This window comes from Emericellopsis atlantica (assembly GCF_019669845.1).
Source record: "Emericellopsis atlantica unplaced genomic scaffold F5Z01scaffold_2, whole genome shotgun sequence".
NCBI lineage: Eukaryota > Fungi > Ascomycota > Sordariomycetes > Hypocreales > Bionectriaceae > Emericellopsis > Emericellopsis atlantica.
In genome coordinates this window covers 313,900-329,798 of record NW_025764704.1, presented here as the reverse complement: position 1 = coordinate 329,798, position 15,899 = coordinate 313,900, and the positions used below count along the sequence as shown (strand labels likewise).

The 15,899-nt window shown below is 56.4% G+C and overlaps 6 protein-coding genes across 6 annotated transcripts; 2 read left to right on the top strand and 4 right to left on the bottom strand.

Annotated features, from left to right (window-relative positions):
* The first annotated feature begins 730 nt into the window (after nt 1–730).
* Nucleotides 731–3,843, top strand: F5Z01DRAFT_643181 (pheromone-regulated membrane protein). Its single transcript, XM_046262698.1, has one exon. The coding sequence runs from the start codon at nt 985–987 to the stop codon at nt 3,613–3,615; it is 2,631 nt and encodes an 876-aa protein (XP_046122337.1). The 5' UTR covers nt 731–984; the 3' UTR covers nt 3,616–3,843.
* F5Z01DRAFT_643180 (uncharacterized protein) lies at nt 3,811–4,441 on the bottom strand. Its single transcript, XM_046262697.1, has one exon. It carries the CDS (start codon nt 4,290–4,292, stop codon nt 3,918–3,920), a length of 375 nt encoding a protein of 124 aa, XP_046122336.1. The 5' UTR covers nt 4,293–4,441; the 3' UTR covers nt 3,811–3,917.
* A 664-nt stretch (nt 4,442–5,105) lies between these two features.
* Nucleotides 5,106–5,494, bottom strand: F5Z01DRAFT_670129 (uncharacterized protein; the record flags this gene model as incomplete). Its single annotated transcript, XM_046264516.1, has 2 exons — nt 5,106–5,230; nt 5,311–5,494. The coding sequence occupies 2 exons, from the start codon at nt 5,492–5,494 to the stop codon at nt 5,106–5,108; spliced, it is 309 nt and encodes a 102-aa protein (XP_046122335.1).
* Nucleotides 5,495–7,480: 1,986 nt separating this feature from the next.
* F5Z01DRAFT_733031 (uncharacterized protein) lies at nt 7,481–7,916 on the top strand (the record flags this gene model as incomplete). The annotated part of the gene is made up of 2 exons (XM_046266733.1): nt 7,481–7,764; nt 7,796–7,916. 2 exons carry the CDS (start codon nt 7,481–7,483, stop codon nt 7,911–7,913), a joined length of 402 nt encoding a protein of 133 aa, XP_046122334.1.
* Nucleotides 7,917–9,017: 1,101 nt separating this feature from the next.
* Nucleotides 9,018–11,700, bottom strand: F5Z01DRAFT_195954 (uncharacterized protein). The gene has a single exon (XM_046258043.1). The coding sequence runs from the start codon at nt 11,453–11,455 to the stop codon at nt 9,182–9,184; it is 2,274 nt and encodes a 757-aa protein (XP_046122333.1). The 5' UTR covers nt 11,456–11,700; the 3' UTR covers nt 9,018–9,181.
* F5Z01DRAFT_195947 (uncharacterized protein) lies at nt 11,612–12,530 on the bottom strand. The gene is made up of 2 exons (XM_046258042.1): nt 11,991–12,530; nt 11,612–11,941 (listed from the first exon to the last, which is right to left on the bottom strand). The coding sequence occupies exons 1-2, from the start codon at nt 12,304–12,306 to the stop codon at nt 11,769–11,771; spliced, it is 489 nt and encodes a 162-aa protein (XP_046122332.1). The 5' UTR covers nt 12,307–12,530; the 3' UTR covers nt 11,612–11,768.
* Between the last annotated feature and the right edge of the window lie 3,369 nt (nt 12,531–15,899).

The window sequence follows — 15,899 nt, the reverse complement described above, 5'->3', positions numbered from 1 at the left end:
CGAGCCTCCTTGCACGTCCTATGTAATTGATGAATTGCCCATTCTGGAAATTCTGTTGCAAGTGCTGCATTGGCGATCCGCGGGTTCCTGAGCCCAGTTCAAAGTCTAGATCTTCGATTTCTGGACCATTTCATAGTTGAAACCCTGAGTAACGGGCACAAGCCACGTCTCTTACCTAACACCTACTGTGCTCTGCTGCCTGCGGACATAGTGTGAAGACTGTGTGCCCGTGTTGTCCGCGTCATACTGGCGACGGCTTCTGACATGTTCCGCATTCCAGGTCGCACGCACGGTGGCAATCGTAGGCTCGGAGACCGTCAGACGCATTTCAACATCACGAGGAGGATACATGTACAAGACGAACGGCGTACGCTGGTGCTTGTGTTGCATATTGTACTTAGCTGGGCGACATGTGTCGGTAGTTGCGAGAAAGACCCGCCTGATAGAGCGGATACAGCGAAGGCAGGAGGACCCTGCGCGCCATGGACGCCCCGTGGAGACAGTCCGTGACTAAAAGTAGCAGTCTAACTTAGAGGCATGGCCCATTGCGACCTGAAGCAAAACAATTCGAAATGGAAGTGAGTTCCTGGACGACAGGGCAAGGCGCCAAGTGGATTGAGGCCTCGTGGCAGTGTATGGCAACTGCCATTTGTGCATCCAGTCGTCACTGCAGCCACCCACTGCTTTCCATCGGTCTTGGTGCCTGGTTGAGGGGAATGCCGATCCGGGTCGCGTTCCGAGTCGAGCCTCGAAGTCTTCGGCATTCTTCCATCGTTTAGCACTTATAATAATAGGCACGCGCCGCCCATCACGCCAGCACTGATGTACCATTGCAAATACTACTCGATATCTGCCCTTTCTCTGTAATCGGGAATTCAGCATCCATAAAACGCGAGCAGTGGGACGCAAAGACATCGTTACGGACCACAGTAATTCTTGTTTTTCTCTCCCCAGCCGGCTGGCCCTCCCCCGCCATCACATTCAATGTCGAACCCTCAATCCGATTCCGAACAGCCCCCCTTCGAACCCGAGCCAGAACACACTAGCCCTGCCAACCAAGCCCAAGATAAAGGCAAAGAGCCGCAGTACTCGCCCCCGACCCTCGACTCGCCGCCCGGGCAAGACAGCAGCAACCCTTTCGACAATGCCGAGCCATCTGTCTACGGCGAGTCGAGCGCTGCGGCCGCAGCTAGCGCGTTGAAGAAATACAGGGTGCGTTTCAACAGCAACGCGGATGCAAACCGACCGCCCTGGCTGGCATCGCAATCGAGCGAGCGCCCGAGCAAGTCACCTGAGCGGGCGATACAGATGGGCCCACGACACGCACCTAGACCGTCAGTCCTACGGACACCATCCAGCGACGCAGTCCCTCAAGTCGACCCGCAAACCGAACCAGATGAGCCAGATCCCAATTCAGAAAAGGGCATCTCAGCCTCAGCAGCGCAGGAGCGCGCCAGGGAAGTTGAGAAGAAAGTCAAGGAGGATAGGGACGAGCTTAACTCCGAGGATGAGGACCACCGCGCTTCCTTCGAATCTGCCCGTACCGCGACTACGAGTGACGGAGGAGGCTACCAAGCTGGCGATATCCCTATGCAAGACCTCAGCGGCCATGCATTCACCAGACTGCCGTCGAGCGAGGCACCCCAGGAAACCGAGAAGCAGCGCTTTGGTGCCCATGGTAGCCAGGCTGCCAACTTGGTGCGAACCTTCACCACGCGGATGGGCTCACGAGCAATGGAGTCTGAAGGATCCGAGGTACCAAAAAAGCCAGACAACGGGGAAGGAAGCAGCAAGACCCCCGCGATTCACGAGAACCACGGGGGCTTTGATGGCGTGTACGAGGTGCCGCCGCCACAACACTATCGCGGTGGCGTACTGAGTCAGCTGCTGAAGCTGAACAAGCAACCTCTCGATTATCTTCCTGGGGGTCACGGGCGCAATTGGAGCACCTCGACGCTCAACAATGCCGACGAGCACACGGCACGTGGTAGAGAGAAGGGTCGCTCCGGAGACTCGCGCAAAAGCAGCCGCAGCCGCAGCGCTGGGGAATCTGGCGCGGCGACGCCGACCTTCCAGAAGAAGTCCAAGTGGTACAACCACCAGAGCAAGTCTTCCGACACGCTGGGGAACCTCATTATGGCCTCCAACATACTGGCTAACCCGAACACGACGCTCAATGGAGACGAGATGGGCTCACCCGGTCACAAGTCCAGTAAAGGGAAGCATAAGCGCAAGGGGAGCGGTAGTGCTAATCGCCTGTCGGCTTTTATGCAGAAGGAGGAAGCCCGCATCACCGTGCACATTGCCGAGACCCTGTTCCGGCAGGACTACATTGTCAAAATGTGTCGCGCGCTCATGTTGTACGGCGCACCCACCCATCGCCTCGAGGAGATGCTCTCCATGACGGCCCGTGTCCTGGAGATCGACAGCCAGTTCCTGTATCTGCCTGGATGTATGATCATCTCCTTTGACGATCGATCGACACATACAACAGAGGTGCGCATCGTGCGGAGCGCCCAGGGTATCGACCTCGGGAAGCTCAAGGACATCCACCTCGTCTACAAGGAGGTCATGCATGATTTGATCGGCGTGGAGGAAGGAACTGAACGCCTGGACGCTATCATCAAACAGGCGGACAAGTTCCACGTGTGGTTGAGGGTCCTTGTGCATGGCCTGACAGCGGTGTCAGCGGCCCCCTTCTCCTTCAAGGCCAGGCTGATCGACCTGCCCCTCATCTTCTGCTTCGGCTGTCTCGTTGGCTTCCTGCAGCTCATCGTGTCTGCCAAGAACAGCCTGTACAGCAACGTCTTTGAAGTCAGCGCTGTCGTCGTCGTGAGCTTCATGGCGCGCGCGTTCGGATCCATTCAAGGGGGCAACTTATTTTGCTTCTCAGCACTAGCGCAGGGAGGCATCGTCATGCTGCTTCCCGGTTACATGGTCCTGTGCTCCTCGCTCGAGATACAGTCCAGAGCGATTGTACCAGGGTCGATTCGGATCGTCTACGCCATCATATACTCCCTACTCCTGGGTTTCGGTATCACAGTGGGCGCCTCCATCTGGGGTCTTTTCGACCCAAATGCCACCTCGGACACTGTCTGCCACGATCCCATGGATCCTTACCTGGCCTTCATCTTTGTCCCGGCCTTTATTCTCTGCATCAGTATCCTCTATCAGGCGAAATGGAAGCAGATGCCTGTCATGCTGGTGATTGCCTTTGCAGGATACGTGGTCAACTTTTTCAGCAGCCGTAAATTCGCAGCGGCGCCGGCGATCGCCAACACACTCGGGGCCTTGGCCGTGGGTCTTCTGGCAAATCTCTGGTCGCGTGTCAGACATGGCGTAGCCGCTGCCACACTCATCCCAGCCATCTTCACCCAGGTGCCTGGTGGTCTGGCTGCCTCAGGTGGTCTGGTCAGCGGCATCAGCACGGCCAATATGTTGACAGGAAGCAACAGCACAAGCTCGCAAGCAGGACAGGACTACAACAACACGGCCGTCTTCAACGTGGCGGCGTCAATGATTCAAATCGCAATTGGCATAGCGGTCGGGCTGTTCTTGAGTGCATTGATTGTATATCCATTTGGAAAACGGCGCAGCGGTCTTTTCAGTTTCTAATTGCATTGGGGGAGCGCGGAAAACAGTCAGCATGGAAGCATTGGAGTATTTGAGCATTTGACACGTCGTCCGTCTCACAAGAGATGGAGACGAATACAGACATCGGATTAGAGCATGAATTCAGAAGTTTCTTCATTAACGGTATGTATCCGAGAAAGTAGTGAGAATGCGGGTGCAATCTAAGCCAGACGCCAACACCTAACCATATATAACCACAGACAAACAATCACGAGGAAAACCCCGAACCTGGAACGGAAAGGAGAATTCACGATTCTGCCATGTAAGGAAACACCACTGGCGCATCACTCTCGAGTATGCCCTCCATGTAGGCAGTGATCGAGGTCGAAGGGGCCCATACCGTCTTCACTCGCACGCTCCAGCCAAGCCCTGAGATCCATCTCGTTAAAGGCAAAGTCATAAAGATCCTCCAAGTGGCTCCTCAACTCCTGTGCGGGAAACTTGGTCTCGCCGCTATGGTGCTGGAAGCACGCACCACCCGATCCCACACCGGCCAAGGCGATGACCGACCTAGACAGCTCCGATACGACCTTCTCCAAAAGGAGTAGATCCATGTATCCTGTCACACGATCCAGCCTGGGCACGCAGCGCATGGACACGGAGAAGCACAGGATGGCATTAAGTGCGTCCGACTTGGGCGCTTGATCGCTCACCACCATGGAAGGGCGGTGGATCGTGATAGGCCATCATCCGTCCGCGCGATCAACAAGGTTCTCCAGGCAGACTTCGCTGGCCCAGCGGGACATCATGTGGCCTTCTAGAGTATCTGTTGAGGGGTGGTATGTGCCGACCGAGCCTGGTGCAAGGCGATCAGGGCCGTCTTCTGCCAGATGGCACATTTCTTTGCTTGGGACGGATGGAGGGCGACACACAGATCAAGCTGCGAGGACTCGGCGTCGAGCTCGAGGGGGTTCGAGGCTGCTGCCTTGAACATGGCTTCAGAGGGTATCCCCACGGATGTTTTCATATCTCGCAGAGGGGACGTCGTCTCTCACCGGCGACGAGCCTCCTCCCCAGGAGTAACAAGCTCGCTTTCTACACCGGCAGCCTCCTGCAGAGCACCTTGGACCTGAAGCAGTCGGAGTGCGATGAGATCGAGGAGGTGACCGACGTCAGCTTTGAGGGCAACGTGGCTGGCAAAGCTGACCTGTGTCAGAACGATTTCCTTGAACGTGCCCGTGAAATCGCTGGTGAAGAGAAGAATGGCTGGCATACCTGGACTTGCGGTGCAGGCGACGGGTGTCTCATCATTGGCCAGGGAACCGACCAGGATCTCCTGCATCTACCCTCCTGTTCCATCAACGAGATCGAGAACGCGAATATCGGTATTCGAATGGCTCAGGAGGATACCACGTTTGCAGATTTGGACCCTGGTTACATGAAATGAGCTAGGCAGCAAGACGTCGAGGGGGATGTACACGCCGCCAATGTGCAATAGGGCCAGTTTGGCCACGGCCGAGTCGACCGATGGTTTACAGAGCACTGAGATTCGAGATGCTGGCGAACAACCCTGGGCGTAGGAGCACATTCGCGGCGTTGAGGAAGCGATTGTACAGGTCGCTGTAAGTGATGGAGGACTCGATAGTTTGGATGGCTACTGCTTCCGTGTGCTGGTGTGCCATGACGAGGTCGACTCGGCGATCGACGAAAAGGTCGCGGTAGAGGAGACTTGCGCACGGAAGGGAAGCATATTGACAAAGTAGCCGACAATCTGCGAGTACTTCTCGTGGGATCGATTAGCGTCCAGGATGCCGATGCACAGATCCTCCTGCTTGGAAATGGAACGCTTGGAGACGTTGTGTATCTCATTCAGGGGCTCATCGGGAATGACACGAGGAACGACCGTCCCGCCGTCCGCCATGATTTCCAGCTCAGATTCTTGAGCCCAGAGAATGCCATCTTTCTAGGCCTCTTCCCAAAGCGTCAGCCTCAGAAAGGTCTCCCTGGAGTGACTGGCAGCTGGCGCCGGCGTCTGCTCCACAAGATTGCTGGACTTTGAGGCGAGGCAGCTCGGCAGGCACCACACAAGTAACGCCCTTCACGAGGCTGGCGTGGGACGCGTGCGACTTTCCCGTACTTGTCACTCACAGCATATGGCGCGAGTTCATCAGCAGGCTATGGAGTTTCTCCATGCGTGGTTGGGTCATCGTCGTGGCAAAGACAGACTTGTCAGCATCTTGCAGAACGATTGTGTCCATGCGCGAGGCCAGCTTGCAGTGGTTCCGTCTATCTTCTGAATGCTCTCGATGAGCTGAACCCGGCGTTTCCAAGAACGAGCCAGCAGTTTCTGCACTCCCATAATGATCATCTTCGTCTACAGTCTTTAATTCCCTTGATGAAAAGGGGATTGGTCAAAGGGAGCACATCAGCTCGGGAGGGCAGAGGGACGCGCAGACGCAGGTACTCATCATTGACAGCCTGGATGAAAGTCAGGGACGTACAATGCTTGGCCTAATCGGGGAGATCACAAATAGCCGTGTCGTCGCCAGAGAAGTTAGTCTTCTGGAGGACTCCGTCCCATTCGAGCGCATCGACCAGAGGCGTCAAGCAACGGCCATCTCATAATGGCGAGGTAGCCAGCGGCGTACACCACAAACCACCGACATGCGTGTGGAGATCTCGGATAACCGCTACAACCACTCGGGACCGAAGGCAAGGGCCATGTGCATACGAAAGTACGTTTGTAATAATACGTACGTGTACTGCAGTGGCCCTTCCGGGCGGACGCACGAAAGATACGCACATCCTTGTCGGCGTATATTCGTCCACTCCTGTCGTCGATTGTTGCCGCCGCAGCCACCGGCACGGAACAAGCCGGATTGTCAGAGCTTGTTGCGTAGCTGACTGCAGCTGCCGAGTCCCAGGGGCGGAGCGGGCTGCAGCTGGTACACGAACTGAAGGATTCCCCGGCATGCCGCATGATGCACATTTCAACTTTCCCATCTTCAGACTTCCACCCTGTCTCCCTGTCCCGCCCACAGCCAAGGCGTTTGGATCTTGTTCCACCCCCTGGGCAACATACTCCGTCAATTGATGGTCTGGGGGATGTGCGTACGCTGTGATCATGACAGATAAGCCGCGTCGTTGGTCCACGTCCGTGTCAAACTCCGCCTACGATTACTGCGCGAGGGCTACACGAGGATGGGCGAGGTCCAAATAGACGCCTCAAGACCGTTTGTCTCTCCGTTTTTTCCGAAAGCAGGGATCTACTTAATATTGGCCTCTGGCTTCTTGAGCGGTGGCCTTGGTCAAAGACCGGGAAAAGACCCATGGACTATACTGCTAGCGCATCTCGTCACAATTCGGGCTACTGTGCCTCCAGCATACGGTTCTGAATCGTCTGCGAAAGTATCCCGCACGTGAGTGCAAATGATGCAGAGGAATCCTCCATGCAAGGCTATTTGCTCGCCCATGTGCTGTCTCAGATCTCATGACGATCGCATCCCCTGTTCTGGCTTCAGATGCCTATTTGGGGCAGCCCTGCCCAGCTGCATATTCGCCGACCGTCAACAGAAGGCCCCGAAGATGCGACCTCGAGCATGGACAAGGCCTGAAGAGACGAGATGGTCATACTGGGCCGCGTGCTGCAGGTTATGTACAATTCGATTCGACACGACGCCCAAGGAGGATGTGGTATCACGGACGCCAGTGCAAAGGATGACTTAACAGCACATACCAAGCAAACTTCGCACTTCAACACATCTCTCAGGATAGCTGCTTTCATGTTACCATGGCTGTCATTCTCACTCTTCCTCAAGCCTAGAAAGCCCTCAAGATCCAAGGCCCCAATGTCACTGCGGCCAACGGGTCAGCTCCCCTGCCTAAAGTTGAGCCTAGCAATGTCCTCATGCGCGTCATCGCCGTGTCCATTAACAACGTCGATGGCAAGGCTGCAGACATGTCGCCCCAGATCGGCGCCGCGAGTGGCACTGAATTCTCCGGCATTATTGCTGCCCTCGGCTCCCATGTTGTGAGCGACGTGTGGCGCGAGGACAAGGGCATGCGGCCAGTCAAGGTTGGCGCCCACGCCTTTGGTGTCACCTTTGGCAACAACCCCCTGCGACCTCGAAATGGCGCCTTTGCGGACTACGTCGCCTGTGCCCAAACTCTTGATCTGGCACATGCCCGAGGGTATGACCTTCGCTACCGCTGTCACACTCAGGGCTGCGCTCGCGACCGTGGGACTCCCCCTTTTCAACTACATGTATCTTGAGCTCCAGCCCCTCTTGCATTTCACTATTGAATCGAAATCTTTCACGCACATGTCTGAGGTCAAGTGATGAGCACGCAATCCGTTACATCAACTCGCTGATGGATAGAGCATCTCGGCTGTCCAGGTCCAACGCCAGAAAGCATAGTAGCAGAACTCTTAAAAAGCAAATATCTTCTCTGATTAGCGAAAGATGACAAACTAAGCTACAAGAATACGAAGTATCAGAGCAAGGGATAAATAGGCTTACTCCCTGTCGCCACCCGTCAAGCATCGAAGATACTCGTCCTACCGACTTGATAGCTGCCGCTCCTACGTATTTTGGCTTTCCGCCATGCCCTCACATGCTTCATGCGTATGCTCTTGTCAGACCCGGTTATTAGAGCGCGGGACCGTGTGATAGGATTTGAATACCCCATGGAGACGAAATGGGGTCGTCAAGACGCCGAGTCCATCATTGAGTGCGTCTGCACACAGGATCTTCCGTCTGGTGAGAGAGGGCGTCCCGGGCTGCCAACAGAACTCACTGCCTCCGTGTGGACGTGTGTGTAAGGGTATGCCTCTATGGGACTAGCCATGCGAAAGGGTGCCCAGTAACTGTTGGTTTAGGCTCGGTGGAACATGCTGCTCGACACCGCCTGATAGGCTCACGAAGCGGGCTTTCCGTGGGCAAAGCCCATGAGGCAGATCTTAGCCCTGTGATGCCCCCCATTAGTGTCACCATACTTCACCGATCGTTAGTGGAGGAGATGCCCGTGTTAGATCAAAGTATACGTCACGTTCAAGCAGCGAGTCTCCAGCGTCGACAGTGCAAAGGCGTATCACAAGACTGCTTGCTAGTACTACGATGTCTTGTAGAAGTCTGTTTACACACAATTCTGGTCACCTCCTCCCGGGATAGGCACAATTCTTTGCTATGGAGCCCCCCCAAATACCATCAACTTACATGTATTAAGGAGGAGACATGCGGACCCAGATCGGTATGTCGGAGCCCGCACCACCGACAAACCGCCCCCAAGCCCAAGTTGCAAGGCGTGCACCATACTCTAACCGTCGAATCACAAGTGATGAGGCGCTTTCAAGTCGTTGGGTCGTCTCTGTTTGCATTGCAGCAAAGCGCCGATCGATGAGTGACCCGACCAGTACTTGAACATGAGCCTCTGCACGACAACGTCCCCCTCACGCTCACTCATGCGCCCTTATAGGCGCCATCCACCTATTTATTTCAGGCAGCCGATTACCTGCTGTCTCAAGTCGTATCAAGTCAAAGAGTATGTCATTATTCATTATTATCCCATCTAGCAAGGCACACATGCCTCCCGAGTCCGCCCAGCGCTCCTACGAGCGGATGTTCCTCCCCAGCACATCGCAACAAACGCCCAGTGCGCGCTCCGCTGCGCGATGAATGCTCTCATCAATCTCCCTTGACTGCGCACCCCTGAGCAGCCCGGCGATATTGGCCTCTGCACATGCAAAGAAGAGCAACTCCCGCTTGCTGTGCATGCCCCTTGACACGCGCACCCGGCGCTCGAATACCGAGACGGTGTCCCGCACAATGTGATGACACCGCTGCCAGCAGGCGCCGTCTGTGGCGGGGAAGTTGTAGTCTTCCAGCTCCCGCACTAGGTCGAGACACATGCTGATGGCCGAGTCCCGCTGGACACGCCCGAGGTAGCCCTCGCCAAAGACGCGGAGGGCGACGCAGGCATCAGCCTTGCCCTCAGTGAGCGTGGCTAGGGGACGTGTCTCGACCATCGTCTCGGCCGTCACCAGCGCGAGCGAGGGTGGATAACCCAGCATGCGCGCCGCAACCTCTGTGCGCACCTTGCGGCAGTAGTGCGCGGTGGCGTGGTCCGTGGCAGGCTGGCCGCCTTCGACAAGGGCTTGGACAAATTGCCGCGTGTAGGTTTGTAGGAGCTGGATCTGGAAGTCGCTCGGCTTCGTGGGCAGGCCGCGAAGAACGTCAATGTTAGAGCCACAGGCGAAGCTGAGACGCTTGGCGAGCTCATGGAGCTCGGCGTCTGACTTTGACGCGCCTGGTGAGTTGACGAGGTGCAGGCAGTGCAGACGCAAGCGCTGTGTCTTACACAAGAGGACGAGGATGGTGGAAGGCGTCAGGTCAGAGCCACTCGTGACGCCTGTGGCGAACTCGTCTTCGAGGTCTTCGTCGGGTATGTCCGAGGGCGGCTGGCAGTCATAGCTCTCCGGCGCCAGAGGAGCCGGCAAACCCTCGTCGAGACTCCTCTGCAGGGACAGCTCGACCATGGTCGCCCACAGGCGTCGACGAAGTTCAACCTCGTGTCTCGTCATTTCTGGACTGCGGACCAGCGGATCACGATGGAGGCCCATCTGCATCCCAACGCGGGCCAGGCAATAATCACCAGGCTGGACGAGGATCCCAGACGATGCCGCGTCCTCGGAATGGACGTGGCGCACCAGGCCCAGCAGGCAGAGTATCTGCGCAATGTGCACATCCGTGCGCTGGGCGGTTGGCATCCGACGTGTGAGCCATTGCTTCCCGTACGAGATCCAGACACCTGCTTGCTTCTCCAGGTACGCACGCTCCTCAGCTGGCCCTGGAATGGTCGGCCCAAAGGCACCGTTGAGTGTGAGGACGACAATGGACCCCAGGGCTAGGATGACCGCAATCTTGCACGCCAGCGGCTCGTCCGTCTCTATAGACATCGAGGGCGACGGCTGGCGCCAGAATCGCTCATACTCCCGCAAGAAGCTCGGTAGGTGCAGGATGCGAAAGACTTGCTCAAAATTCCTGAAGTAGGCCTTGACAAGCACGTCGCACGCCGCGCGAGGAGGGAGGATGTCCTTGGCGCACCCAACGGCGCTGTAGCTGCTAAAGCACGCACGGCTGCTCTTCTGACTCCTCTCCAGCATCGTGAACCGGTTCATGAGAGGCCGTAAACGCTCCTGATTGGGTCTGAGAGTCTTTGCGTTGCCGCCAAACGCCACCGAAAGGAATTTTAACCGGTCGCATCGCTCAAAAATCTCCTCCCAGTCGCTCTGATCGTCGATGGAGTCATGATCCAGCAGATGATCCAGCTCGGGCGGTTCTGGCCCGCACGCCAGAGGGGAGCACGTTGAAGCCGATGACGCGCCAAACAAAGGGGACTGATACGGCGGACTTGGACTGGGAGGGGTGTGTGATGAGCTCCCCGCGGATGAGTAGGTGGTGGCATGCGTGAGAGCAGGTGACTGGATGGGCAGTTCGCCTGGGGACAAGCAGCCGATCATGCTAAGATCCGCCATGGGGAAGTAGTTGCACATGCCAGCCTCCAACGGATACGCGTCGGCTGGGCTGAGACCGCCAAACATGCCCGCCTCTGACATCGCCGCCGTTGTCAACGTCGGCTGCACATATGCCTCATGGGGCATCACGTGCGGCGGCACGCCCTCGACTGGCGTGTGCACGGCGGGGCGGCTCTCATAGAAGGGACTCGCAGCATACTCGCACAGTCGACCTGGAGGCTTGCTACACGGACCACAGGGCGCGCGACCGTCGCAGCGAATCTTGCGACGACGACACTGGTTGCACGCGGTGGCGGGACGACGACGCTTCCACGCGGGGCCCAAGTCGTTACTGCTTACCGAGGACATGGTCTGGAGACGCGATTGGTTTGCTAGCGACGATGTCTGTGGCGGCGTCGATGGTCCTCTGGGGTCTGAGAGAGCAAAAGGACAATGTGCCTCATGGATGAAGCCGAGAGTTGAGGGGAGCCACGCTCTATTGCCAGATCACGTCTGGCAGACAGCGGGGGAGAAATCCAGAAAGGGGACAGCAGCGAGTCCTCCGAGGAGTGGCTGTCTGGTCTGGGCTGGGCTTGTCAGAGTGTTCCATGCGTTAATAACAGGGCCTGTCGGTTCCGGAAGTTGGGCATGCAATCTCGCGGTGGTTGTTGATGTCTTGTACTTATGCAGCCAGGACAAGAGGGCGTGCGAAGGGACAAGCGAGGGACGCGCGCGCAGGCCACGAGTCTCTGCCCGACTTTAATGATCTGCAAAGCCGTGCTCTACCCTGTTCCGCCCGGGGCGGCAGGACGTTGTCCGTCTGGTGCTGAAGGATCAGCTCAACTGCCGCGGGTGCTGTGCTATGTCAGACGTCGGCACGTTCTCCTGTCGGGGACTCCAGAACCTGCTATGTCGTGAGAGCTGCAGTCAGACGTGTGCGAGCTAATTGGGCCGTGTAGGCGGGAAAGGCACAAGGACGGGTCGTCTCTCGCAGTGAGCATGAGCATGAGCAATGAAGCAAAGGCGACACAAAGACCAGGGCCCATGGATGGTCTTTTAGGCTGGCCCTGGGGAGGATGAATGTTGTGTGATGCACGCTGCCACGCATGCGGCATGTCTATGAGATAGCGTGTACTGCTGCGACTGAGTGAGTGAGCGCACGCGCTTGTTGCGGCGCTGGGGTCGACCATTCCATCGACCACAGGCGGGCTTGGTTTCATCGGCTGGCCGGCAGGATGCACCTACGATGATGTGCTCTCTGAGTCCATGTCGACGTTGCTAGAACGGCACCTACTAGTCTAGCACATGTACAGATGTGAGGACAGCATGGGCGCTGGACGGCGGGGCCTATGCGAGCTAAAATGCCCTTCAACAACAAGTAGTACGTACATGTACTCCAGCTCAGGTCCCAAAGAGAGCGCGGACGCAAGACGGACGGAACCTGAATATGGGAACGGTGGAAAAGGCAATGGATCATCGGCACTGCTGCGCGCGCTACTGTGATATGGGTACGGAAATGTACGGCGCAGCGATTGAGGGCATCCTGAGCCTCAGTTAGCACGCTCCTTGGAACTTCTTTGGGGGTCGTCCAAGGGACATCTGGCCCACAGCGCGTGTTCGCGCCAGCGGTGGGAACTTGGCAGAGGCATGTGGAATGGGGACTGGAGGTTCAAAAGGGTCCGCGACGACAAACGTGGCTCCTGGAGACCTCCATGATGGCTGGACAGGGGTTTCGGGAGTTTTGCCAGCTAACGTGCGTGTACAAACCTTCCCGAATCAATAATGTGTCTGTAGATACGGTACGCCGTACGGATACACATGTACACATAGATAGGTGGATGCTACCGTAATCTTTCTACGTACTATTTGCGCTACTGTATGGCCCAACTGGCGCGCCTGGAGGCCTGACACCCTCTGCTTATCAGTGATTACAGCTCCTGCTGAGGTGGCTCGCCCTGCTTTGCATGCACCTTTGAATGCGCGCCTTGGCGGCTAGGCGCTGCTTCCCTAGCAGTATCCCATGCGAATCATTGTAATCACTGTGGTCACTGGTAATCAATCATCATGTACAGGTAAACTACATGTAGGAACAGGGAGCACGGATCTTGACGATCCATTCGTGAGGAGGCGCTGCAGGCGGAGTGGAGTGGAGGTTAAATTACGGAGCGCGCTCCTCGATTCCTCCCACACAAAGCCCCCGCCGGTATCCGCGATGGGGCTGCCGGATGTACGTACTATTTATTATGAACGTACATTCATCGACTCATGGATGAGCAACACACGGGGCTCCCGATTTGGCACATTCGGCGCGTTTGTTCAATGTGGATGAAGAGCGGCATCCGGATTCCGGACCGGTCTCAGACTCTCTCAGTCGAGTCACGCCTAGCGCAGCGAGTGAATCTCACTAGTCAGGATTCACCTTTGTCAGGAATTAGTCAATAATACCTCTCACGGCTTGTTACTTCATTACCTACCTAATTGGATGAGCACCATCAGCAGGCCAAAGCCATACAGGTTGTGCTGGTGCCTTCTTCTGAGATAAACTCTAATAATCCTTCAACGCGGCTTGGCGCGTCTCGCGCTACGCCGATCCGTGGGCACGTCGTGTCTTTCCCATCCTCCCAGAAATACAACGCTGGGCCCCATAGGTTCGGCGTTTACTGTTTGGAGATCTCAAGTACTAAGAAGCGCGGGGCTGGCAGTAATTCCAACTTTTGGCTACCTGGTAGCCGCACGGCAGTGCCGTTGGGTTGCGCGAGACAAATGGCGTTTATTTGGCCATTGCGGGCATAGGAAGAACGCAGGTCAATGGAGCTCCATTTCTTCTCGTTGATCAATATGACGTGTTCGTACATCGGTCGTCGCCATCTACAGGATGAACTATCGAGATCCACCAGCAGAGCTGCGGCTAGCCGGCATCACGCGAATATGTACGGATACATAGACGCGAGGCAATCTGCACACGTGCACGTAGTTAGATTGTCCATACATGCGTCCACACAACATGAATGATCCACGTTTCGCATCACAGCAGCCAGCGCAGAGTTGAGGCACCATTTACTTTGTCTTTGAGGCCTCCATCTTGGTCCCAGGCATGAGTGGCGCTGATGGCCACGAAGCCCCTCCTGTCCCGCCACAGATACGCGCCGGCAGCGCATGTCATATTCACAAATCACTTCTCGATGCCAAACGAGCTCAGGAGATTTGATGATATGTTGCGGCCACCATGGCGTAGAAAAACCCCACGATGGGCATGATGTGGGGTTGCCAGTCACGCACTTCAACGTCCACGAAGCCAGCCTCTTCGAGCGTCCTCGATGGCCCAGTCGATAATATCAACGCCCAACATGCGGTGTCCGCGCTGGGCCATGAAACGAGAGACGTGGCCTACGCCACAGCCAGCATCAAGAACGTGCGATTTACTCCCTTGCGAAGCTTCAGTATCTCCATCAGCCTCACCTCCATCCTGGGTTTACTTTAACATCCCCCTTTCTCTCGAGAGGACGCACTCACCTCCCCAGCACTGGTGTGAGAGGAATTAAGGCTAGTAAGTATTCTTGTCCCAATATCCAAAATGCGGCCCGGCCCCCATGACGATTTTATACACGATGCGGGAGTCCTATGATTTATGGTGAGCCCGCAAGGCACTGTTGTCTGGGAGAAACTGGCCCTCTTTCTGGTTGTCTCTGTGCCTGTCGACACGATATGTTGCTTGCGTGGCTGTTTACTGGGCTGCTCATCCATGGCCTCTTCCTGCTTCGGTGAGGTGACGACAAAGAGACAACCAGTGACCCAGCCATAGCACTAGGCCGTATACGCAAGCACCTTGGACCTCACGAAGACGGCTCTTGAGGTCTGTGACTTCCTCGCAAGCCAAAAGTCGCCGACAGTCACTAGCCGAATCGGTAACTTCCGGCAGGGTGGTGGTATTGGGGGCCATCCTAGGTTGTCCATGTTGCCCATCCCACTGGCCACCATACCATTTGCCAGCCGCTAGTAGATTGATGAGACAACTACCTCCACACGTGCCGGGTGGCGTCTCGCGCCGGGTATATGGCTGGATATAGATGCAGACTTTCGGGCGCGAGTGTTCCCGTGGCGCCTCTGCCGTTAGGTCAGTGTTCCACCCCCAAGCGCGCCTTGGCCCTCAAGCCTCGCTGCACAGAGGTTCGCCAAAGTGCAGCCCAGAAAGAGAGCTCTGTGAGGCAATTTGATGCTGATACACGGCAATGCGAATCAATCATTCGAGTCGAACGATGCGTGAGAATCACTAATCTACGTTGGATGCAACAGTATCCGTACTCTAATTAGTGTAGACGTGGACTGGAGTCCCAGGTGATCCCGAACCCCCCTGGAACAGGATGTGGCAGCGCATGTACTGTACTACGTACTGGACGTTGGACTGGACCCCTGCTGAATCCAGTCCATGTCCAGTCCACATGCAGTCCAGTCCCAACTGGACATGGAGTTTGGCCCCCACAATTGGCCCATGCCCCAAGCCACTACAACCGTCTAACTTACAGCACAGCGGTCCATTCAGCGGCCTGGAGGGCACGTTTCAGTGACAAGGCTGATGCTCCCCAGCCCATTGTGTCATGTCCGCCTCGGAGAATCCTCCTGCGGCCTGCAACTGCACGTCAAAGCGCAGCAAACATTCCCATCTTAAAAACACGCCTTTCTTCATGCGATTCGGGAAATCCATCTTGGCCGCACGCGCATCTGACGGTCTGACACCACAATGAATGAAGCGCCCTGCTCATGCAAGCCCAGCATGAACCATGGAAGCAACACTCTTCTTGCGGCTGGCCTTACG